At 41.1% G+C, this 23077-nt stretch overlaps 7 protein-coding genes across 7 annotated transcripts; 5 read left to right on the plus strand and 2 right to left on the minus strand.

The window, feature by feature from the left end:
• Positions 1-16: 16 nt before the first annotated feature.
• On the minus strand, positions 17-1331 carry KVR01_003524 (mitochondrial 37S ribosomal protein MRPS16). Its single transcript, XM_044786119.1, has 3 exons — positions 1088-1331; positions 819-999; positions 17-749 (listed from the first exon to the last, which is right to left on the minus strand). Exons 1-3 carry the CDS (start codon positions 1162-1164, stop codon positions 660-662), a joined length of 348 nt encoding a protein of 115 aa, XP_044648539.1. The 5' UTR covers positions 1165-1331; the 3' UTR covers positions 17-659.
• Positions 1332-1376: 45 nt separating this feature from the next.
• On the plus strand, positions 1377-3810 carry KVR01_002540 (NADHX epimerase). Its single transcript, XM_044787680.1, has 7 exons — positions 1377-1535; positions 1588-1696; positions 1764-1829; positions 1891-1985; positions 2238-2334; positions 2393-2621; positions 2671-3810. The coding sequence occupies exons 1-7, from the start codon at positions 1524-1526 to the stop codon at positions 2771-2773; spliced, it is 711 nt and encodes a 236-aa protein (XP_044647555.1). The 5' UTR covers positions 1377-1523; the 3' UTR covers positions 2774-3810.
• Positions 3811-9125: 5315 nt separating this feature from the next.
• On the plus strand, positions 9126-10474 carry KVR01_002995 (uncharacterized protein; the record flags this gene model as incomplete). The annotated part of the gene is made up of 3 exons (XM_044791585.1): positions 9126-9494; positions 9551-9655; positions 9707-10474. The coding sequence occupies 3 exons, from the start codon at positions 9126-9128 to the stop codon at positions 10472-10474; spliced, it is 1242 nt and encodes a 413-aa protein (XP_044648010.1).
• A 667-nt stretch (positions 10475-11141) lies between these two features.
• On the plus strand, positions 11142-12097 carry KVR01_003034 (uncharacterized protein). The gene is made up of 2 exons (XM_044786677.1): positions 11142-11234; positions 11309-12097. Exon 2 carries the CDS (start codon positions 11316-11318, stop codon positions 11928-11930), a length of 615 nt encoding a protein of 204 aa, XP_044648049.1. The 5' UTR covers positions 11142-11234; positions 11309-11315; the 3' UTR covers positions 11931-12097.
• A 607-nt stretch (positions 12098-12704) lies between these two features.
• KVR01_002597 (uncharacterized protein) lies at positions 12705-13978 on the plus strand. Its single transcript, XM_044789427.1, has 2 exons — positions 12705-13074; positions 13131-13978. Exons 1-2 carry the CDS (start codon positions 12765-12767, stop codon positions 13877-13879), a joined length of 1059 nt encoding a protein of 352 aa, XP_044647612.1. The 5' UTR covers positions 12705-12764; the 3' UTR covers positions 13880-13978.
• A 6870-nt stretch (positions 13979-20848) lies between these two features.
• Positions 20849-22399, plus strand: KVR01_003834 (uncharacterized protein). Its single transcript, XM_044786223.1, has 2 exons — positions 20849-21790; positions 21849-22399. Exons 1-2 carry the CDS (start codon positions 20929-20931, stop codon positions 22256-22258), a joined length of 1272 nt encoding a protein of 423 aa, XP_044648849.1. The 5' UTR covers positions 20849-20928; the 3' UTR covers positions 22259-22399.
• KVR01_002942 (uncharacterized protein) lies at positions 22390-22929 on the minus strand (the record flags this gene model as incomplete). The annotated part of the gene is made up of 1 exon (XM_044786155.1): positions 22390-22929. One exon carries the CDS (start codon positions 22927-22929, stop codon positions 22390-22392), a length of 540 nt encoding a protein of 179 aa, XP_044647957.1.
• Positions 22930-23077: the final 148 nt, after the last annotated feature.

The raw sequence follows: 23077 nt of genomic DNA on the forward strand, positions 1-23077 counted from the left end.
AATAAGAGGACAACGGATGCGCTCAATTTGGCCTCCTTTGAGATGCCTGGCCGGGCACAACGTTTTCTTGACAACTGAGACTCCTGCGTGTTTTCCTGCATGCAAAGCACTGCCTCGGTCGCAAGAAGGTGAGGTCTTGAGCGTTTACCACTGTACGAAGGCGCGAGATACCTTTTATATGTATGGAGATTAAAACGAAACCACCACACAAGGTGACTAGGCCTGAAGGCTGCAAGCTGTCCCAATGGACGGCTATCCTGGTTTGGTTCACTGCGAGCTTTTGGCCTCTCAAAGTCGCAAAGTCGGACAGTCGACACGTTCATATTACTGTGCTTGTACCAGTTGAGAGTCTTCGAGCAAGTCTGACCGAGGCCTGCTAACCAGCTGCCTGGTTCCCGGACTGGATTCCAAATGAGCAATAGCAAAGCCCTGTCCGGTGAGGGTGAAGCTGAGCATTGGTTGCTAGCAGGAACAAGAGAGGTGCCACAAGACGGGGCGAGTATGATATTCATAAAACAATTCAGTCCCTTTGTAGATGTCTTGATTAGACGGTCGATGTAGACTGACTACTCGGGACAAAGTTCTTTCACCCTATAATACACAGGTACACCAAAATGACGCCTCGGGAATGCGGATAAGGAAAATGGACGCGTTGCCCATCAGATGCTAGTTGTGGTGGTGTTATGGGTCTGTAACGTTGGGGGTGGGTTCTTCGCCTTGGGTCTATACTTGGGCTCCAGTATCCCGAGCTGTGAGTTTGGCGTGTCAGCGAGCATTCCGAGCAGGGCGTCACATGTGGCCGTGTGTATAATGCGTACCATGGAGAGGAACCTCCACACTGTGTCTGTCGGCTGCGCCCCAACGCCCACCCAGTACTTTGCCCTGTCGACGTCGAGCCTGATGTCTTTGTGCAGCTTGCCGGACTCGTCATACGAGTCCTTCTTTGGTATAGGGTCGTAGGTGCCTATGACCTCGAGGGGTTTCGAGTTCCGGGCGGTCCTGTGGAGGAGAGGGGCGAGGTCAGCGTTGGGGCTCTCTTCTGGTCATGACGAGCGGGTCGGCGGCTGCCTGGTTGGGGTGGACTCACCTTGCATGTGCGACGACAATGTTGTAGAACGGGGTGTTGGTCCGCCCGAACCGGGCGAGCCTGATTTTGACGACCATTGCTGCTTGGAAACCTCGGGTTGACCAGCTGCTGCGCTGCGAGGGTGCAGACAGCTGGGGGAGAATGTCGCGCCTGATCTTTTGGGTGGGGCCGGCGCTTTTGCTTGACGTCGGGGGCCGCCAATCAGATGCGGCGGGACTTAGTCATTCTAGGCTACAGATAGCACTCACTCCTACCCATGCGCTTCCAGCAGGGTACATGCCGTAGTGATGTCAGTCCAGAGACATGCCCGGCATCTGAGGAGCCTCACAACGACAACACAGTCTGGACTCGGACGTGGTTATTGTATTTGTGCTTTTTCTGCCTTCCTACCTAATAATCCTCGCAAGTTGACGGAAGCAACGGGAGGAATTTCATCATGGCTGCGAAAGTACGACTGCGCAACGCCCAGTCAGGCGTCTCATGCTAATCTTTCTCTACAGTTTCTTGGGGCCCAGGCTGCCGCAGCTTTGGACAAAGAGCTGATGAGCAGCGGGGCATTCTCAATCGACCAGCTCATGGAGCTGGCTGGCTTGTCCGTCTCGCAGGCTGGTACGGCTCTCCTCTGCCATCTGCGGCATCAAAAATACGGAAAAGCTGGCTGACCCCGCCCAACTAGTCTATCGGGTTCAGCCTCCTAGCGCTGGCCGCCGCATCTTGGTCGCATGTGGTCCCGGAAATAACGGTGTGTTGCAGCCTGTGACCAGGTCCAAGTCGACGGGCCGCAGGGTTGACCTCGCAGTCAGGTGGTGACGGGCTTGTTGCCGCTCGACACCTTCGGCAGTACGGCTACCAACCAACCATCTATTATCCGAAGCGGAGCAAGAACGAACTCTACCAGGTATGCACTACGCTGATTCTCACTGTACACACGAGTCCGGTGGGAGAGGGGCTCGTCCAGCCTCTGGCAACCCGCGGCGCAGGATGGAGCTCTGCCCACTGCTCATCAACAGGCACCACGATCGCCCGCAGCTTAAGCAGGGGCTTCGCCTGGGCAGGCATGAGATGGGAGGCTTTGTTGCTGTCGTTCCTTGTTCATTTTTCGACTGAGTCTTGCTTGCTCGCTTGGCCTCGAAGCTGATGATGTGGTCAGCGTCTGGCTAAACAGCTGGAGGACCTAGAGATCCCTTTCACCGAGGACTTCCCCACGGCCATCAAATCCACGGACCATATTGTTGATGCAATCTTCGGTTCGTCTTCGAGATGATCCCGCTAATCGATCGTTGGTTCACACTCATCGCTCCCTAGGTTTCAGTTTCTCGGGCGAGGTCCGCGAGCCATTCCCCGCTGTCATCCGGGCAATGGAGCAGACACAGCTCCCAGTGACTTCAGTCGATGCTCCATCGTCTTGGGATATCGAGGAAGGGCCCCCGGAATCCGGTCTGGGCAGCACCTTCCATCCTACAGCCCTAATCAGCTTGACGGCCCCCAAACCGCTGGTGAAATATTTCAAGGGCCGGCATTTTATCGGCGGGAGGTGCGTACCGCTATACGACTTGCTCGATGCAACTGCTGAGAGTAACCAGGTTCGTGGCGCCGGCTATCGCGAAGAAGTACGATTTCGAGGTGCCAGAGTACGATGGCATCGATCAGGTCGTCGAGGTCGGCGCTCATGGGCAGAAGCTGTGAACGATGCGCCGCTGGTTCTTGGCGGCTGGGGCTCCGACAAGGGCTTGACACGAGCTGACACGGTTGTCAACTGACTACACAGCCGCCGGATCTGCTATTAGGGCAGACAGGACTCGGGCATCGGCCTTCGGTCATGATCTCCTTTACTTCGGTCATCCCCTGCGGACAAAATGACTCTGATTGATGGAAGTGCGGACAAAACTTGATGAAGATGAGATATTCCTTCCCGCAGACTGGGCAATCGTAGGAGTGTCTCTTGCACATGAAGTCCGAACACGCAAGGTTCCCCACAACAGGTTCTGAAGGTGTCGTCGTGTCTCAAAAAAAGGAAACCCGGCGCATCATCAACGAATTGGTCCCAGTCCCTCTTTTTATAGTATTGAAAAGAAGATGCGCTCGACGTGCCTGTGGCATAGTCAGTACAAGCCCCAGGTGGCGAGTCCACCAGTGGAAGGGAATAGACACGCGCGAGGCACTGACAAGCAAGCCGAGGAACAATGGCCGAATCATAGGGATGTTGCCAGATGTTCGAATTTTGCCACAGGCGCTCTTCCTTGTCAGCCTGCCTGCATCTGCGAGGTCTCGGTTCAAGAGGTTGTGGGGGCGTCACTGCGCGTCAGTGACGGGTATCTGGCCGCCCTCACGCGGTCAAGCAGCGCAAAGAGTCTCTCGCGAGGTTCTTGTATTGTGGTTTTCTACCACTTTCTGAAGTTGACAAATCCATCTAATCCCCCGGGTTCCAGTGTGTAAAAGGAGCAGCTGTTGTCCCTCCCTCCCCGCGAAATATCTGTTGGACAGCTACCTCCTCGTCGCCCAACCCAGCATTAAAGTCCTTGACGGGGGGGCTGTAAAAGGCCAGCCCCGGAGCTTTTGCTCCCTGGCCCCGTTGATAGGTCCGTGCTATGTGCGCTTACCCTCTGGGAGGCCAAGCAAAAAGCTGGTATTACTCCAGACAGCCGGTCTAGCCCCGGAATCGACCGCCGATCGAGCAGGCAAGTCACGAACGGGTTGCCGCTTTATTTCTCTCTGGTCTCAAAGCTGGTAAAGCCCCGGGAGAAATCATCGGTCACGGCCGGATGTGTGCCCGCGACATATATACACCTGAGGCCCCCCTGCCGTCATTGATTCATCATGGCACGCCCGGGATGCGTGATTGGTTGTCTTGACTCGAAGCTTCGCGAGGCTTCGAGGACCCGCCAGCCTCCAAAGAATGTTTCACCGAGTGTCCCGATCTCGAGACCCGAGTTGAGAGCGACACTGCGAACCTTTTTTCTTTTCTTTTCTTTTCTTTTTTTTTAACCTGTTTGGGATTCTAATCACCAGAATATGACCCGCTTGCAGAGGCATAATCCCAGTGGTTTCAATCCCGGGCGAGAAAAGCTCCACTACGAGCACGTCCAGACGCGGCTGCCACTGAACAGCACCGACCACCTCGGGGGGGGGGCGGTTGAACAGGGGCCCAAAAATTTGAGAAACCCCTGGAAAGATCTCTACAACCCCACGAGCAAAGGGGTTCAGTCTCCCGTCAGGGGCTGTGCGACCACCACCCGGCTTGGCAACGTCCAATGGCTTCTTGTTGAGAGAATCGAACATGACCCACCAGCGACGTCAAATGTGTGCCTGTGCGAATGGTCCATGTGGCCAAGCTCGTTACAATGAACCGAGACCAGCCAGCCCGCTCGCTCAAGACGGAGGGAGCACGTACGGCCTTACCCGGCACCGTGGTAAGGCTAGTGATCGTTCCCGGCATTGTTCCGAGCTAGTTAGTCAACTATAACTCAAGTTATCTCTAACACACAGACCTCCGTGCTGGAAAAGCTACGCTTAACTCATAGCTATTATTTACTTAAGGTATAGCTAGAAAGGAAAGGTCAGCTTTTAATATATAGAGGTCTATAACTAAAATACACCCCTTATAAAGATAAAAGGACACCTATTTCCCCCCCTAACTTTAAATTCAAATTTTTTCCCTAATAACTCTTCTTTCTTTAAGTAAGTACCCTTTTAAACTTATAATACCAATACTAATTATTTTACCTTAAATTATACTCTATTTTTAAGAGAATCTAAATTAAGTAATATAAATAATTAAAAAAATAACTTCTATCCCTCTACTTAATTTATTAATTAAATATACTAAATTTCATTAAATAAAAAGCTATAAAAATAAAAAAACTTTAAAAAAAAGCTTTTATTAATTCTCTTTTTTAATATATTATTTTTATATAAATTACTAATTAAAAAGGTATTAAAATTAAAAAATATTTAAAAAAAATACTTTAAAATACTATATAAACCTATTCCTTTACTCTAAATTTTTAACATTTTAATTTTAAATATCCTTTACTTAAGTTTAAACCACTTAATAATCAACCTAGCTATAGGATTACTATAAACTATAGAGTCCCCACCTAAAATAAGTAGGGAGTCTATACTCTCAAGTGACGTGAGTGATGGCCAGGCTGCAAGCCTGGTTAAGGGCATCTGAACATTTGAGATAAAACTTGAGGGTCGAGACGGCTATCGCCCTCAATGCATATCATAGGTGCGACCATCTGCAGAAGACCCACCTGCCGAGAGTGATCTTCTGGTCTTGCCGTGACGCCGCCGATATTACAGAAAACCTGAACAGCCAGGTGGCGACTTTAGACAAGCCGTCAGAATAGTCGACTTGTCGACACGCAGGCAGGCCTGGCAGGCAGGGTTGACCTCGCCCCAGCACCTCATTCAGTCTTCAAAACCTGGACCTCCTCGCCAAGCAAGTCCATTGTGGAGCCCTTGCAGAGGCACTAGGTAAGAAGTCGAATCGCCGGCTATCTAACAGCCCGCGGAACACTTCCGATGCTTTTAATGTACCTGTAGACAGGAAAGTTACGCTAGATCCCGGATCGTGCGAGAATACAAGGGCAGCGGGAATCCTGCATCACATAAACTTCCAAGGCCGAATCCCTTCTCTGGGACCATGGACTGAAGTATTCAAGTACCTAACTGTTTTACATCACCAGCGTACCCTACTATATCCACCCCTACCTTGGGACCCTTCTCGGCCTGATACAGCTCACATCTCCGTTACTCACATCTACGCTCCTCAAGGTGGTCCTGGTGGTCCTCGTGGCTCTGGGCCCGGATCATTTTCCTGAGGGTGCAAATCACTGCCCGAAAGCGATGGGATCTGGAACCTTCTTGTCCGGCTTTATGACGCTTTCTTGGAACCGAGGCCCCTCTGCGTATGTGATCTAAGTGGCCGGGTGGATGATCGACCATCACCTGCGTTCACGACGCGTCCGGCCCCGGGTGCCACCGAGATGTTTGCAGTATAACAACAGCACTACCCCGCTGGTGCTGTTAGAGAACTTTTTCGAGTAGTACGCTTCAGAAGTGTGAAGAGAAAATCCGTGGCTCACATTGGGTTGTCACCGAGAGCCAGGGGCTTCGAGACCCATCAGGAAGTCAATTGTCCTTGTGTCACAGATCAGCAAGCCCGTTCTTTGTGTACAACCGACAGCAGACACGACCCCTAGGTCCGCTTCAACTCGCTCAACCCCAAGTCCGAGAAGCGGGCTACTATGACTAGCCCAGCGCGGGAACCGTTGAGCAATACTCAGACAGCATATTGTCAAAATCCCAGTGCTCTGGTAGACAAGGTCAACCCGAAAGCATGGTACGCCCTCGAGGCCGGCTCTACATCCTTTCGTCTACTTTACCTGACAAAGTGGCATGATGTGTGTTGTCCTATGAGACCGTTTCACACATTTGTGGTCTACACTGAAGCTCGGATCCAATAATTACGCACCGCAGGACAAGTGGCAACGTGAACACTCCTTGCTTATGAGCAGACCGTGAACTCGGAACGGGTCAGGGGGCTTCTCAGTGGAGCTAGAAGGTGACTCAGAGTTTGTCCGCTGATGAGGCACTGACTGACGGTCCCTGCTTGTGACAGCCGCTGACATTATGACAATGGGACTTCCACTCACTCGCAAGATTGAGCAGTTTCCCCGTCTTAGAACTGGAGGTTCGAGCTGACGAGAGGACATCATGCCCGTTTTCACTATTTCAAACTGAAAAGTTGACAATGTGGGACACAGCGTTGTTCCATACTAACACATTAATTCAGGTCTTGTCTCGACATCCACAACGCCACGGCCTGATGCCAAAACGCAGAATACTTCCTGATTTCCAGCTACCGAACCTTCAAAATTATGAAGTCGATTCAAGCCCGATGACTCCAGCGCTGCCGGCCTCTTCAGTCGACTCTGTCCCTACTGACATGATCTTGGTGATCAAGTTTACAAGGACCTTGTGAAGTGATGCAAATCTTCCCTCGCTGGCCTTCTCTTCTCAATCAGCTAGGATTTGCTGTCTCTATCCCCATCCGATGCCACCGCAAACTGGGTGTCTTGGAGCGTGTTCCTTGCCAATCGGTCCATGTAGTCGACAAACATGGTTCCTTGAGGGTTTCTCAGTCTCTTGGAGTCAAACTCGGAATTCATGTTGGATAGGCGTTTCATCGATCAGATGGATGGTAGCCGTAGTGGTTTCGTTTCTAATCCCCATACATATAAACGTATGCGGCGCTTTCATACAGTGGTAAACACTCAAGACCAGATGGTAGCCGTGCCAAGAACGCCTATTGGGGGGGGGGGGGACTTCAGAGAACCTGGCAACAGCAAATTAATTGTCTACCTCATTAAATGGGTTGAGCGGAATTTCCCCCATGAGATTATGCCCGAAACACAACTTATGTTCATTCCAGTTGCTCAAGGAGGTCAAGTGATAACAAGCCAGCTTCCAAGGTTCTTAGTGCCCAAGACTGCAACGTCAAATGTTGCCATGCAAGTCACTCAAACTACAGGGAGCATCATTATACAGACATGATTTGATTTCTTATGCACAAAGCTCATGACTTGCATAAGTCAGGGATGTGGAGGCACAATTTCAGGATAATGGGAGCATGTTAGAGGCGCTACAATGGCCCCTGATAAGCAATGACCCTGTCAAGTCTGATTCATTCCACAAAGTCTCTTTCTGTTGTCTCAAACCTTCAAGACCTGTTTTGTTCTCTCCTAAAACACTTGCCCCAAGTGGCCGTGGTGATTCAAAACACACCACTCTTAATCTATGGCTCCAGGGATGGTTCACTGCTACCAAAGTGGTCAAGATGAGACTGCTCTACATAAGTAGATTATTCCCACACCTTGACTGCCCTCCTTGATGCTTTGGCCACCCATGCCACTAGCTCTTTCACCCGCTCCCAAGATCTGGTGGGTAGACCTGCCCCAGGTGCCTGGTCCATCAGATGGCATTGTCCATGCTCCTGCCAATCCAGTACTCCCTGCAATAATCGCAATCCTTCACAGTCCGCCAGGCACTGTACTGGATGTCTTGGCATATTGGAAGCCGTCCCCCGTGCCGTGGATCAGTGCTGGCTTTGAAACATCCTGAAGGTTGGTTGGAAGAAGACATTTCTTTGTGTTGTGACTGGTCGTTGTTTGCCACCTGGTGACTAGTATCCTGAGGCCTCTGAGTTGAGTCTAACAACTGGATGAAGGCAGGGCAGTGTTGCCAGGTGTGGTGTATAATGCACCAGAGTTTGTCTTGAAGGTGGTTATGTGGGTGTGAGGGTTGTTTGTGAGGGCAGTCCGGCTTGTCGCATTCACAACAGTACTCCATCCAGAAACAGATGCACATGTTGCTTGGATGGGATGTCAGGCTTTGTAGGCTGGTTGATCTGTCTGTTGCTCAGCAACTTGTGTGTCTGGAGAGTCTTGCTGGAAACCTTGGAATGTCTTGGGGTCCTCGGATAACTTACAGCTAAAGGGCTTGGGCTTTGGAAGGGTCGAGTGAGGATTATATGTCGATTGAAAGCAGATGAAGCATGCGGAAAACAGCCACTCATACATGTTCCTTTTCTCACCCACCCATGTCCGTCATCCAAACAATAACAGTTTAAAGCTAGGCAGGCTGTAATTCCATGTCACAATGGCATTGGCTGTGCGTCCAGAAGGGCAGGATGTGAGGACCTTGGAAGGATTGCAGACTTAAGAGATAGGGTCGAATACAAAACTCAAGGCCAGAAAAGGCAGGTTGTCCCTTCTGTTCTGATTTGGAAAGAACGCCGTCCTCAGAGCCTTGATATAGCTGCCCCCACCTTGGTCTCCCGGGTCTTCGAAGCTTGCTTATTTGGATCTTTTCATCCCTGGAAGCTATCTCTGCAACTGTGGTCCCAAGCTTTTCTTTCCCAGACTCCTTTCCATTGTTGTCTTGCTCTCAGAATCGAGCATTGCAATCGCAACCTCGTCTCCATTCCGAATCCCAGAACAAACACCCACTTCCACTACTTCCTACTGCAACCATGTCTCACAGCAATCAAGGCATCGAAAACAGGATGCCGGTCCCTGCTAATGGGAAAGGTGCGCTGGCCGTGCTGGAGCAACAGCCCCGTTTGACCGACCCGTCTTCGTGCGCGTTTGACAAAGCTGGTGACGCCACCATCGACAATTCTCTAGTGTCTGGCCTGCAGGAGCTGGATCTCAATAGCCCCAGGAAGGTCGTGCGCCCAGAGGAGAAAGACATGCACCAGGTAACGGACCTACGTGAGGGTGGAAAGGGCCCCCCGCTAGCGGATGAAGATCGACTCTTCGAAGGCGAGCGCGCCGTCACGATGCAATACCTTCTGAACAATGTCGCCGAGTTCCGCCAGCTGACAGAAATCCGCAAGAAGGTGAGTGATAATTCGTCTGCGATTTGCAGGACCAGCTGCTGACTGTCGCGTTGCAGGGCTGGGACAATCCCGAGGGTGATAAGTATTTCGAGCGTCAGCGAAAGCTAGGCGATGATGCCAATCCCGAGACCACCAAGATATTTTTCGGCATGATGAATAGGGTAGGAGACAAGATGCAGCAAGCTACCGGCGTCTTCCATCTCCCTGGGAAGCGACCAAGCATGCTCGCCCTCGGCTTCGCCCCTGGCGGTTTCGTTGGTGAGGCGCTGAAGGTCAACCCCAACGTGCAAGTGGTGGGAATCACCCTTCCGATCAGAGAGAAGGGAGTCGAGAGTCTTGTTAAGAGTCCCCGCCTGGATCTGATTCAGGCAGATGTCACGATGCTCGCAGTCGACCTCGGCTTCCCCTTGGACGATATTCCCCCCAGCCACCCTGATGCGAAGCGTTTCCTCAAGCGAGCCATTCGCCCTCGACAGCAGTTCGACCTCGTCACCTGCGAGGGCGGTGTACTTCGTACCCATCAAATCGCGTCATATCGGGAGCACCGTGAGGCCCACCGCCTGAAGGCTTCCCAGTTGGCGATAGCCCTCGAACGCGCAAAGCCCGGCGCGAGCATGATCGTTCTGATGCATAAGGCCGAGACATGGAATAGTCTCTCTCTGTTCTACAAGTTTTCAAAGTTCTCCGAGATCCGCCTATTCAAACCGGAGAAAGAGCACCAGCACCGGTCGAGTTTCTACATGATTGCCACCAACATTCAGAGCCAGTCTCAAGCGGCCAAGGATGCTGTCAACCAATGGAAGGCCGAATGGAAGACTGCCACTTTTGGGACCGATGATGAGTACAACAGACAATGCAATGCCAACGCGCTCGACGTCAACAAGGTCCTGGAAGAGTTCGGCGAGAGCTGGGTTGACTTGTCCCGAGAGGTGTGGGCCCGTCAGATCAAAGGCTTGGAGAAGAAATCTTTCACACAGTGATTGAATTGGACCATTCCGTCAATCGATGGCTGCGCTTACCGTCGAAATACCGGAGCATCTTTTCAAATTCACGATTGGGCGCAGATGATCTTACCAAAACAGGCCTGTTGAGACTTTTGGCTAAGCGCAATGGCCTAGTATCATCATGGAATCGACGCATGCTCGTCTAATGTGATTGTGTTTTGGTCAGATTCATCTCACTGGTCACAAAATAGCTCACGCCATGTATTTTGTTCCATTCTATAGTCTCTCAGTGATTGGCAAAGGCGGGGCGGGGCGTTGTTTCGTTGCAAGCAACGCTCACACTGCCGGAATGGTTCTTTTGTGGTGAGACATGAAGGTGGCATGTCCTCTGATTCGAGTCGTATTAGTACGGTCCTCGCTCGCGGAAATTCTACTCCAGAAACGTCTTCCTAGGCGAAACCGTTCAAGAACTTCGAATCTTCCCTGGAAAAGGCTGAAGGCTGATACACATGAGTGATCGGCCTTCAGTTTCAGACAACGCCATCGGCTGGCGAACCTTGGAAGCTATACCTACCTGGGTACCTACCTAGATACACCTATTAGTCATCTCCAGACCGAGCTGCCAGCGGGCACTGGTGCCCTTCCGAGTACAGATGCAGTCAGCAATTAAAGAAATCATAAGCACCAGGCCCCTCCACTGTGACTCAGGCCACGTTTGACTTGAATGGACTTGAAATTACCATGAAGCTGCCATGACACCATTTTGCCATTGCTGAAAGAGCTCAAATACAAACAGGTGAGCGCTATCACCAGGTCGAACATCACACAAAGGATTCGTTCAGGTGCTTAATTACTTTTCGCTCTCCACAGGCTTTGAATGATGGAAGCCTCAGATCAGAAGGCCATAACAGCACACTTGCAGCAGCTATATGCCGATTATCGCCACACAGCGAACATTGAAGCAAAAGCCCACTTCTTTTCCCCGGCTTGTCGTCAGATTTGTCGACCTAGACCGGGTTTCGCAGCCAGAGAAAGAGAAACAATAATGAGATACCTTCGGGAGGCTTCTGGGGAAGGCAAGGCTAGAATACAGCAATTTATCGAAGACACGGACACTCCGTTTCCTACCAGTGGCCCGGCAAAGAAGACTGCCACTGATGAGGGCACCCAGCATAAGAGCTTTTACACAATTCGGCCGCTCACGGAAGGTGAAGAGGAATTTGGAAACGATGAAAGCGCCATACTTGCAGGGTTCGACTCGGCGTCCAGCATCAAGCTCCTCGCAGAAAATGAAGGATGGGTCGGCATGAGGGTTGATCTTTGGGATGATGAAGGAACTGGCAGTGAAGGAGAGGCGCTGGGTATTTTGGTGAAGGTGCAGTACTGGTGGAAAGAAGGCCTACCGGGCGAGTGGTCGCAGATACTGCATGACATTATGTATCTTGGGTCCCGAGATGGGACTGAGGGGACTCAGGGACAAATCCGGGAATGAGAAAGCCACCATTCTTCCAAGGCGACATGGTGTGGCCAGGAACGACAGCACGCTTTGATGCTGACTGGTCCGGGACCAAGCAAGTCCGCTCCTTTCCTTCTGCTCCAGTCGGGAATGCGTGCGATGCTTTTCGTTGATCCGGATTAAAATCAGACACCAATACAACTCTTTCCAGGACATCGAGATATACCAACCCAGGAGGCTTAAGAAAACTAGCGATTTGTTGAGACTGGTCAGAATTCTTGCGGTTGAAAAGCAGCAACGTGCACGATTCCATGTGGATGGTGCATGTGCACAACGATGAGAACGCAGCTGTTCCGAAACGGCCTGGACGATTTGGATACCTAGGTACCGAGGTACCTAGGTAGCTTTGTAAGGATGACGGGCAAGCGATCAGGGTTGCCTTGTCTAAGCGGTTGCCGCTTTCGGCCGCTTCCGCCACCGTTTGTAGACCGTTATGCAAGAACGAGGTTGAGACGGTGCTGAGTGATGTATTACAACAAGCAGGAAACCACTGGCTGAGTAAGATCCACCTGGAACGTTGGCTGTTGTTTTAGCGTCGGTTCTTCCACGAGTACGTACCGCTGTGGGGAATTTCCACCTCTGTCAGCATCGCCTAATCATGACTACACAGTACTCGACATTTACCACTTATTAGTGCGTCGTCCAGAAGTCACCATAGAAAATAAGAACCATTGGCGTATGAAATATTAGGGCAGAGTGCATCTCAGCCAAGCATCATCAAGAAATTTGCCAGCATCTCAAATCAACAATCACTGACCCCCCCCCCCAAAGTTCTCGAATCCTGCTTGATAGTTGCACTGAGCCGCGTATATGAAGCGTCTCTTTCTCGCCCTCTCAATTTTGGTGGCCTCAATTTCACTCATCATCTACAACTCTGTGACCCTCAAGTCGTTACTCAACCAGTACTCGCCCAGTGACACCAGCAGTCTTTTGTTTTCGAATATCCTCTCAGCAAATCGAGAAAAAGCCACAGAAGATCTTCCAGAACACATGAACGGTGTCAAGTCCGCCATGTCCAAGACTCTGCACCACGCCAAGATCACTCCACACAGGAGTACCACGAGGGGCCACAGCGACCATGGCTGGCTCAACACGTATCACAGCTTCAGCTTCGCGGACTGTAAGACCGACTCCTGGATTGATGATGCTCTCAGCAAAAATGCTAACACCCTTTAGGGTATGATCCTCGCTTCTCGCACTTCGGCTCACTCAGAGTCCTCAACGAAGACCGCGTGAAGGCACAGAATGGCTTTCCCACTCACCCCCACCGGGACTTTGAGATATTCAGCTACATCCTGTCCGGAGAACTTACTCACCGTGACTCGATGCTGCAGAGAGGTGCCGAGGGCGGTCAGTCGGATAAGTTCTACCGTATGCACCGTGGCGACGTGCAGTTCACCACAGGCGGAACTGGAATTGCACATTCGGAGCAGAATGAGCACAGGTCCGAGACGGTGCACTTCCTTCAGATTTGGGCGATTCCTTGGAAGCGCGGCCTCACTCCACGCTACCATACCAAGCATTTCTCCGACGAGGACAAGCGGCAGGGTTTCGTCCATGTGCTCAGCCCATTGAAGGCGGGCGAGGATGCAACCAAGGCCGAGGAAGAGGAGGCCAAACCCGCTATCGAGGGGACTATTCCAATCCACTCTGACTTTGTGATGGGCGCGGGCATTATCACACCCGAGAAGAAATTTGAGTGGAAGGTCGGCGCAAACGTCACACAGGCAACCAAGCGCAAGGTGTATGTCCATCTGCCAATGACAAAGGGTGGGAAGGCCAAGATCAGGCTGGACGGTCGGGATGATGCGGTTTTAGAGGAGGGCGACGGAGCTTTCGTTGACTCTATAAATGCGGGCGACAAGCTTGTGGTCGAGAGCGTCGGAAGTGCTGAAGCGGAGGTCGTGCTGTTGGACACAGCCTAAGACTGTATTTACATCACCGAGGAACCGTTATGAGAGTGGCTTGAGATACTACGAAGGCACCCTGGGGCAGGTACAAAATTGACAGTTTCAATTTGGAAACCGAATCTTGCGGAGCCGCAGTGCCATGTGTGTAAATAACCCTTGGAATTCTTTGTTCTTCAAATCACATGCATGCTTGGGTATCAAATAGGTGGGCATGTTCATGAGTGAATTTGGAATTCTAGCTAGGCCTTGATGTTTTCGATCGCTATACTCAAGTACCTAGGTATATAGTGGACAATGGCTACACAGTGCTTCGGGCAATCCCTCGATACTGCGGAGGTTGGTATTTACTCCTGGTGCAACGACAAGCTGGTGGTAGTTAGTTGATGATGTCGCTATTACCCGAGTCCTATGGAGTTGTTCTCAAGGTTGAACGCACTCAAACTTTCATTGTGTGTGGTTTCGTGTGGTTTCGCTTCTATTCCGTATACGTCCGAGGACATACATGGCGCCTTCGTACGGTGGTAACGAAAGACCTTAGTAAGGTATCAACAGGGGCGATGATATGATTGTAGACCGCCATACATCCCTTTGATTCCGTACTCAGACCCGTGGAATTTTGAAGCCGTCATATCGCTCCAAGGGGACCACTATTCTTCTGTATTACCATACCTAGGTTAAGCTCGAGGTGGTCGGACGGATGACAACTTAATTCAACCGATTTGGCCACAAATCGCCGTTTTCACTGGTCTGGATCTCATAGCTAGCAATGTGATCGGACCGGTGGCGATGGCATAACACGTGGGCAGGCAGAGCGTGGGGTTCCAAGGTTTGAGGTGCTCAGGTTCTACCAGAGATGTCTGCGGCGCCTCGGATCAGGCTGGCTGGAACGGCTATCGGGGTCTACAGGTTAACAGCTATAGTGCGCAACAGGGGCAACTTTCCAAAAACCCTAAAATCCCTTAAAACTATACCCATTTAATTAAACACCCTAGTTTATTTAATAGAATATATATATATATATATATAACTTAAATATACTATAAAGTTATTAATAAACCTATAAAGGAACTAGCTAATTAGAGTATTATGATTATTAATAGGCCCCACTTACTATTTCTATTAAATAACTATAACTATTTATTACCTTTTTTCCTTTCTTTCTTTTAATAATCACTAAAATAATATATTTATAATTACCTCTATCTATCCTATTTAACCTATATAATTACTCTTAATTAACTTAATTTATTTAAAAGTATATAAATATATACTTTTTATTAAAATTAATATTAATTTTATAATTTTAACCCTTAATATATTATACTATTTTTATTTAACTATAATATTACTTTTATAAACCTCTTTAAATATTTAAACTAATTAATATTTTTATAAATCTTTATAAATTTATATAGCCTTAAATAATATTATATAACCCTATATAATAATAAAAGAACTTATAAGTATTATAATAAAAGCTTTAACCTATAGGTTATTAAAGTATTATATCTTAAAATATTTATCTTTAATTTTAAGTATATAATTATAAATACTACCTATCTAAAAGGTATAACTATAAACACCCCTAACTTAAAGGTATAATTATAAATACTATTTAATTTAAATATATAAGTATAAATACTACCTAATTAAAAGTATAAATATAAATACTATTTAATTTAAATATATAAATATAGATATTATTATTAATAATAAAGTTAACTTAATTAAAGGTAATAAGTTAAATAATATTAATAGTTTAAATAAAATAATTAATTATAATTATAAGTAATTACCTAGTAATAATAAGATTATATTAGTTATAATTAATAGTTAATAAGATCTTTTAAAACTAAATAAGGTTAAGTAATTTATAATAACTCTCTTTAATACTAATTACCTCTATTAATATTAGGTAAACTTAAAGAATATTTATAACTAGAAGTATAGGGTGTTTATCTTCCTATAGTATTAAATAATATTAATATAACTAATATAAACTATAAAGTTACCTTTTACTATTTAAATAAAGTTTTTAATAATATTTTAATAATATTAATTATATAGTTTAAAATAATATAATTATAATAATATATATATAACCTTATATATATTTTTATTAATATTAATTAATATAATTATAAATAATCTAATATTTTTAAATATTACCTATATTAGTAAGCTTAAAGATAATTAATACTATAAATTCAACTCTATTTACTAATAATAGTTTTAAATATTATTATATATATTTTTATACTAGCACTCACTATTATATAGACTTAATATAAGATTTATAGTAAGTTTAATTAATTATTTATAACCTATCTTTCTAACTTTAACTACTTTAAAGGTATATATACTAATTATTAAATAAAATTAAATATTAAAAGCTATAGTTATAAAAGTATATAAATATATAACCTTTTATAGTAATTTAAGATTATATACTAATATATATATAGATAATAAGCCTTTAGTTAAGGATAATATATAATTAATTAAGGACTTTAATAATTTTAATAATAACTTTTTAGTAATAGATTCTATTTAACTTTTAATAAGTATATATAGAAGGTTTAGCTATTCTTTAAGCTTATAGCTAAGTATGTAAGGTGTAATTAGATGTTTATACCCTTAAGTAAGTCTTTTTATAGTGAAACTTACTATAATACTTACTATATACTTATTTCTTTCTAGTTTATAGTATTAAATACTAATATATTATCTTTTTAATTTTTATTATTATATATCTATTTATATACTTAGTTATAATCTTTATTAATATAGAATAGTAACTTATAATAATAATTAAATAGTTTATATTAATATTAAAACCTTTAAGGCTTTATATAAGAAGATTAATATTATTTTAATTTAGCGTTATTTATATATTAATAATTAGGATTAGTTCTATAATAAATAAAATATTTTTAACTTAAATAAAAGTTTTATCTTTTAATTAGAGGTAATTATATTTAACTATTATTAAGGTTTTTATATAAGTATAAATAGAGTTATTAATGTTTTTAAGTTATTTCTATAATACTTATTAGTTAGTTTAAAGAGTTTATAGGTTTTATAAAAGTATATATATATAAATAGTATAATTAGGATTTAATAGGTTAGATAGGTTTAAAGAGATATAGTAGAGTTAGTAAAATTTTATTATATATTTTCTTATAATAGTTTTAAATTATTAAATACCTATAATAATAAATAATAATACCTAACTATATATAACTATATATAACTATATATAGCTATATATAGCTATATATAGCTATATATAAATATATATAATTATATATAAGTATAAAATAATAATAATAATAATTTAATAATAATATTTTAATAATATTTATTTTATTATTTATTTATTATTTATTTATTATTTATTTATTATTTATTTATTATTTATTTATTTATTTAAAATATATATTAAATATATTAAATAGATTATTAAGTAAATTAATATATATATATAATTAATTAATCTTATATATATTAGTATATACTTACTTTACTTTATCTTTACTTTTACCCCCTCTTTCCTCCTTCTCTCTCTCTTTATCTTTCTCTCCCTCTATCCTTCTATTATATATATTATCTATTATAATACTATAACTATTAATTAACCTTAATTTATATTACCTATAGATTATAAGTTAGATTTAAAATAAAATATTTATATCTTTAATATTCTTTTAACTTAAATAATTTTATAATATTTATATATAAAAATTTATATTATATATCTATTTTAAAAGTATTTAATTAAACTTCTATAAAGTTAAACTATTAACTCTTTTAATTTATAATAATAAATTATAATACTCTACTTTAAACTAAGATTATTAAACTCTAAATAATTTAGTTCTTTACTATAAAGAAAAACCGACTTATTATACTATATAATATTAAATAGATTTAAAAACTAAATATTATTTATTAATATAATTTAAAAGAAATTAAATAATAATATAATTATTTATAATAATTTTTAAGGATAAATAATATAAACAAAACCTTATAATTAATATTAAAAATATACTTTATATATACTTTTAATAATATTTAGTTAATATTTTATAAAATATTTTTAATAATATTTACTTATTATTCTATTTAAATTATTTTAAATATTATTATTTAAAGATATATAAATATTAAAATAATTAAATATACTTTAACTTAAACTTTATATAATTAATTAATAAATATATAAAACTATTTATATATAAAATCTAATATTATATTAAAATTAATATATATTTAAGATTTATTATATAATTTTATTATAATATTTTAACTATTATAGTTTAAATTATATTTATATAATATATTAAAATAATTAAATAATATAAATATATCTCTTTATTAATATATATAAATTATAATAAGGAGATTAGTTTTATTATTAGTATATATTTCTATTTATTATAGAATTTAATTTTATATAAAGACCTTAATATTTATACACTATCTTATAGTTATAATATTATTAATTAACTATATTTAGTAATTACTAGCTTCTACTTTAACTTATTTAACTATTATTAACTATTAATTAAGTAGTACTATTTAATAATCTATAATTAAATTTATTTTTATAAATATTAATTATATAGAAAAATATATATAATATTAAAATTAAATATTAATAAGGAAGCCTATATAAAGGATATACTAAGTTTTAATTAATATATATAAATTTAATATATATATAAAGGTTATATATTAATAATTATAAATATACTTTAAATAGCTTAAAGTATTAAACTTATAGAAAAAATAACTTTATATATTATATTATATTACTCTATATATATATATTAAGAATCTAATATAAATTTATTTAATTTATATAGCTTTAAAATACTTATCTAATTTAAAATAATATAATTATTTATATATTATTCTTAAAAGCTATAAGTTTTCTATTATTTACTTAATTTAAATAAGATTAATAATTATAGGTATTCTATATTTAAATCTATACTTTAAGAACTATTAAATATTATTAATTATAATAGTATTAATTTAAATACTTATCTTTTAATAGATATAATTTTAATTTATAATAATATTATATAATTAATTAAGGGATATTTAATTAACTTATAGTTAAAATTAAATAAATATTATATATATATTAATATAAAATATTAAAATATTAACTTTAAATATATATTAATAATTAAATAAAGTTAAAAATTAATCTATTAAAATTAATAATAAATAACCTTATATATCTTTATATATAACTATTTAAAAGAAGTTAATATTAATTAACTTAATATAAATTAAATATAAAAATAAATATTAATATTATATAGTTAAAAGTATTAATTAAAGTATATTAATAAAATTAAATAATTTATTTTTATTTTATACTTTTAAATTATTTTTAAACTTTAATTTTTATAATTTATTCCTATTAAGTATTATAATTATAAAATTATATTTAAATATCTATAATTAAATGATTTTATATATATTTATTATAAAAAATTTATAAAAATAATATAAATTAAATATATTTTTACTTTTAATTTATCTTTAAATAGATTTATTAATATATAATATATATTATAAAAATAATAATTTATTAATTATTTATTTTTAATAAATAATTCTATTTAATTATATAAAATTAATATATTTTTACTTTAATTAAATTTAAACTAACTTAAATATCTTTTATTTAGTAATTTTAAGTTATTTAATCCTTAATTATTTAAAACTTTTATTTAATCTATATTTCTCTTTTAATAAATATATTTAAAATTTATTCTTTTAACTTATTCTTATTATTATTTTATATAAATTATATTTTAATTATATATTTCTTTTTTATTAATTATTAATTTATTTATAAACTTAATATATTAATCTTAAAAAATAGAATTAAATATTTTTATTATTATTTTTAATTATTTTCACCTAAAATATATTTATAAACTTTTAAAAGTTATTAAAACTTTATATTTATAATAAGTTTTATAATATTTAAACTATTATTAAATATAATTTATTAAATAACTCTTTAATTTTTAAGGAGATTAATTATAATATAAAGATATTAAAGAATTAAATTAATTAATATTTTATATAAAAATATAACCAATTAAGTTTAAATAATAAAGTTTAATATTTATTATATTTAATAATTTATATATAATTATAAATATTTAACTTATTAATAATTTTATTATATATTTTTAAAATAAAGAGTAATACTAATTTATATTAATAATATATTTTTAAGTTTATATATTATTTTTACTTTAATAATAATTTTAAATAGTAGTTTTAATATTAATTATAAATAATTTAATAGAATTTAAATTTAGAATAATAAGAGTAAATATAAATTAATTTTATAAATTAACTATTATAAATATAGTAGTTAATATAACTATAATATTTAATTATTAAAGTTATAGAGATATAATTAAATTAATAATATTTAATAAAAGAAGATTATAGTTAAAATAGAATTATTAATATAAATATATAGCTTTTATTTTAATATATAATATATAAATAATTAAATAATAATATATGATTTAAAATAATAATATTAATAATATTATATTAATTAAAAAAAATTAAAAGATATATTAAGATTTATATAAATATATAGTATTTTAAAAAAAAGGAAAGGGGAAGATTATACCTATATAGCACTATATAATAGTATTTATTTTAAATAAGGGGTTTATAGATATAGATAAGTCTTTAAAGTATTATATATTAGTTAAATTAGGAGATTAAAGGTGTCTAACTATTAATGTAGGTGTATAGGTATAAGGGATTTTAGGGTTTTTAGAAAGTTGCCTCTATTGCGCACCATAACAGCCTTGGATTATGCGGGTGTTGAGCAAGTTTAGACTTTAAAAGGTCGCCGACCTCGGGACTAGACCAGGAGTTCGCCGACTAGACCAGCCTACATACTAAAGCCAGTCAGAATGATATCCCGACAGTGCCTAGCATACTAGAAGTTTGCTTTTATCACCAATTGGAGAGGTGAGACGAAGTTACAGCCGGGGTTTTGGCGCATGAATTTACTTTCGTCTTTAATCTGGCATAGAAATATTTATATGCGAAGAAGACCCAACATGCGATGTCTACGTTTTCCCAACGGCAGCAGCACTGCGACACTCCAGAGCTCTTCCATGCATCCGCCTCGCGCAAGATCAGCATTTGCAACATCATCGTTCTTCCCTAGGTACACTACCGCCCCTTTCAAAAGTCCAAGCCCATCACCATATCCGCCGACGGTGAACACAACATCGAGAACAATTCGTCGTCGGTCCACTGCACCGTCAAGTCAACGTCATCTATTTCAAGCAACAAAGGAACTGCCAGTGAGCACGACTTATCTTGGACCCAATCCGCAATTTCGGCCACGATTGTCTTTTGCTACTGTAACGACGATGGCCACCCAGCCAAAAATTCACGACGTGTTCGAGAGTAAGACAGGTACTTGGCAGTATGTGGTTGCGGACCCGGTCACCTCGAGCGCCGCTATCATCGATCCCGTGCTTGACTTTGAACCGGCAACCCAAGCCCTGACTACTGGGAGTGCAGATGCTTTGCTTTCTCTGGTCAGGGAACAGGGCTATAAGGTAGACTTGATCCTGGAGACCCACGCTCACGCAGACCATGTCACCGCCGGCTCTTATCTCCAGAGCCGATTGTCCCAGACGCAAGGCCACAAACCGCCCATAGGTATCGGCAAGCGTATTGCTAGAATTCAAGATTTGTTCAGTAAGAGGTACAACGTACCGGCCGATGAGATTGACGGCGTGTTTGAACGTCTGTTCGATGACGATGAGGTCTTCCAGATCGGGACCTTGAAGGCGAAGGCAATTCATCTCCCCGGTCACACACCTGACCACATAGGATACCTGATCGGAGGTTAGCCTCCAGCTCTCCTTATCCATTGGGTTCCAGAGAAATGCTGACACTTTCACAGACAATGTTTTTTGTGGTGACTCTATCTTCCACGCAGATATTGGGACCGCCCGGTGCGATTTCCCTGGTGGCAGCGCAGGCGATCTTTACAGGTCAGGGCGGAAACTCCTCAGCTTACCAGACCATGTGAAAATATGGACTGGACACGACTACCCCTCACACGGCAGGAAACCCTCGCCTTGTATGAGCGTCGAGGAGCATAAGAAGCAGAATAAGCACCTGAGGGACGGCATAACTGAGCAGGACTTTGTGGCTATGCGCAATGAGCGGGATCGGGCTTTGGCTGCGCCTAGGCTCATACATCCCTCTCTTCAGATGAATATCCGGTCAGGGCGTTTGCCCAAGCCAACGTCGTCGGGACAGCAAATGCTGCATCTGCCGTTGAATATACAGGAGCACGCTCAATGGTAATGGACAACATGTTGCATGTTCTGTGTGCCGCTGAGACTGGAGGAAACGGGTATCAGATTTGGTCCATCGATCATTGTTAGGCGCGCGTTCAATCGCTGTCTTTTTTGAGGTTATATCGAGACGTCTCGTTCTTATTGAAACAGAAACACTCCCCAGAAGGCCGAAGTGACTACGCCATATGACAACAACCATTTCGACCAGGATGAGCTAGCTGCGCTGGTTAAAATATCCGTCGCGGTCGCTGTGGAAGGCCCTCTGGTTCCGCCGTCCGCAGCTCCCGAACTTTGGTCCTCCACCCCGGTCATCTCGGGGCCACCTTCCCTGCTGGTGATCAAAGTAGTCCCAACAGCGGTGGCTTCACTGTGAGTTTCGGCTGCCCCTGTGGATGAATGTGCACCCGATTCTGGAGGGGGTATGCTTTGCCGGTGGCTTGCGAGAGAACACGTCAATTTCGTCACATCGCATCGCCCTGGCCTACCGGTCTTAGGCACTACGATGGTTCGCGTAATAGGCTGTGGTGCACCGCCTGTATAGGTCTCGACTGCCGTTGTGAATCCGTACGGGATAGGTGTTGGCGTCGGGAAGTAGGGCAGGGAGGACATCCCAACGTAGGTCTCGGTAACAATATAGGGTCGCTCTATTGGGCCCTTTGAGCCAAGATCCGGGAGCATTGTCGAAAAGACGCTGGTGGTGGTACAGGTCGGGCAATCACAAACTGCGCATGGTGGCATGCTGTACGTGTACGACGCAATACCAGGTGGATGCCATCCCTCCCCGACTAGACCACCAGAGTCCACTGGCGTTAAAGGATGGTTTAAT

This window comes from Diaporthe batatas (genome assembly GCF_019321695.1).
Source record: "Diaporthe batatas strain CRI 302-4 chromosome Unknown Contig00003, whole genome shotgun sequence".
NCBI lineage: Eukaryota > Fungi > Ascomycota > Sordariomycetes > Diaporthales > Diaporthaceae > Diaporthe > Diaporthe batatas.

What these genes read in the sequence shown, in the direction of transcription:
- KVR01_002597 (XM_044789427.1), top strand. Translation starts at nt 12,765, where the DNA reads ATGAAGCGTCTCTTTCTCGCCCTCTCAATTTTGGTGGCCTCAATTTCA. An exon ending in CAGCTTCAGCTTCGCGGACT is followed by an intron (nt 13,075 to 13,130) that starts GTAAGACCGACT and finishes AACACCCTTTAG; the next exon opens with GGTATGATCCTCGCTTCTCG.
- KVR01_003834 (XM_044786223.1), top strand. Translation starts at nt 20,929, where the DNA reads ATGAATTTACTTTCGTCTTTAATCTGGCATAGAAATATTTATATGCGA. An exon ending in CATAGGATACCTGATCGGAG is followed by an intron (nt 21,791 to 21,848) that starts GTTAGCCTCCAG and finishes ACACTTTCACAG; the next exon opens with ACAATGTTTTTTGTGGTGAC.
- KVR01_003524 (XM_044786119.1), bottom strand. Translation starts at nt 1,164, where the DNA reads ATGGTCGTCAAAATCAGGCTCGCCCGGTTCGGGCGGACCAACACCCCG. An exon ending in ATTGTCGTCGCACATGCAAG is followed by an intron (nt 1,000 to 1,087) that starts GTGAGTCCACCC and finishes TCTCCTCCACAG; the next exon opens with GACCGCCCGGAACTCGAAAC. An exon ending in TGTGGAGGTTCCTCTCCATG is followed by an intron (nt 750 to 818) that starts GTACGCATTATA and finishes CCAAACTCACAG; the next exon opens with CTCGGGATACTGGAGCCCAA.
- KVR01_002540 (XM_044787680.1), top strand. An exon ending in CTTGTCCGTCTCGCAGGCTG is followed by an intron (nt 1,697 to 1,763) that starts GTACGGCTCTCC and finishes CCGCCCAACTAG; the next exon opens with TCTATCGGGTTCAGCCTCCT. An exon ending in GCAAGAACGAACTCTACCAG is followed by an intron (nt 1,986 to 2,237) that starts GTATGCACTACG and finishes TGATGTGGTCAG; the next exon opens with CGTCTGGCTAAACAGCTGGA.
- KVR01_003034 (XM_044786677.1), top strand. Translation starts at nt 11,316, where the DNA reads ATGATGGAAGCCTCAGATCAGAAGGCCATAACAGCACACTTGCAGCAG.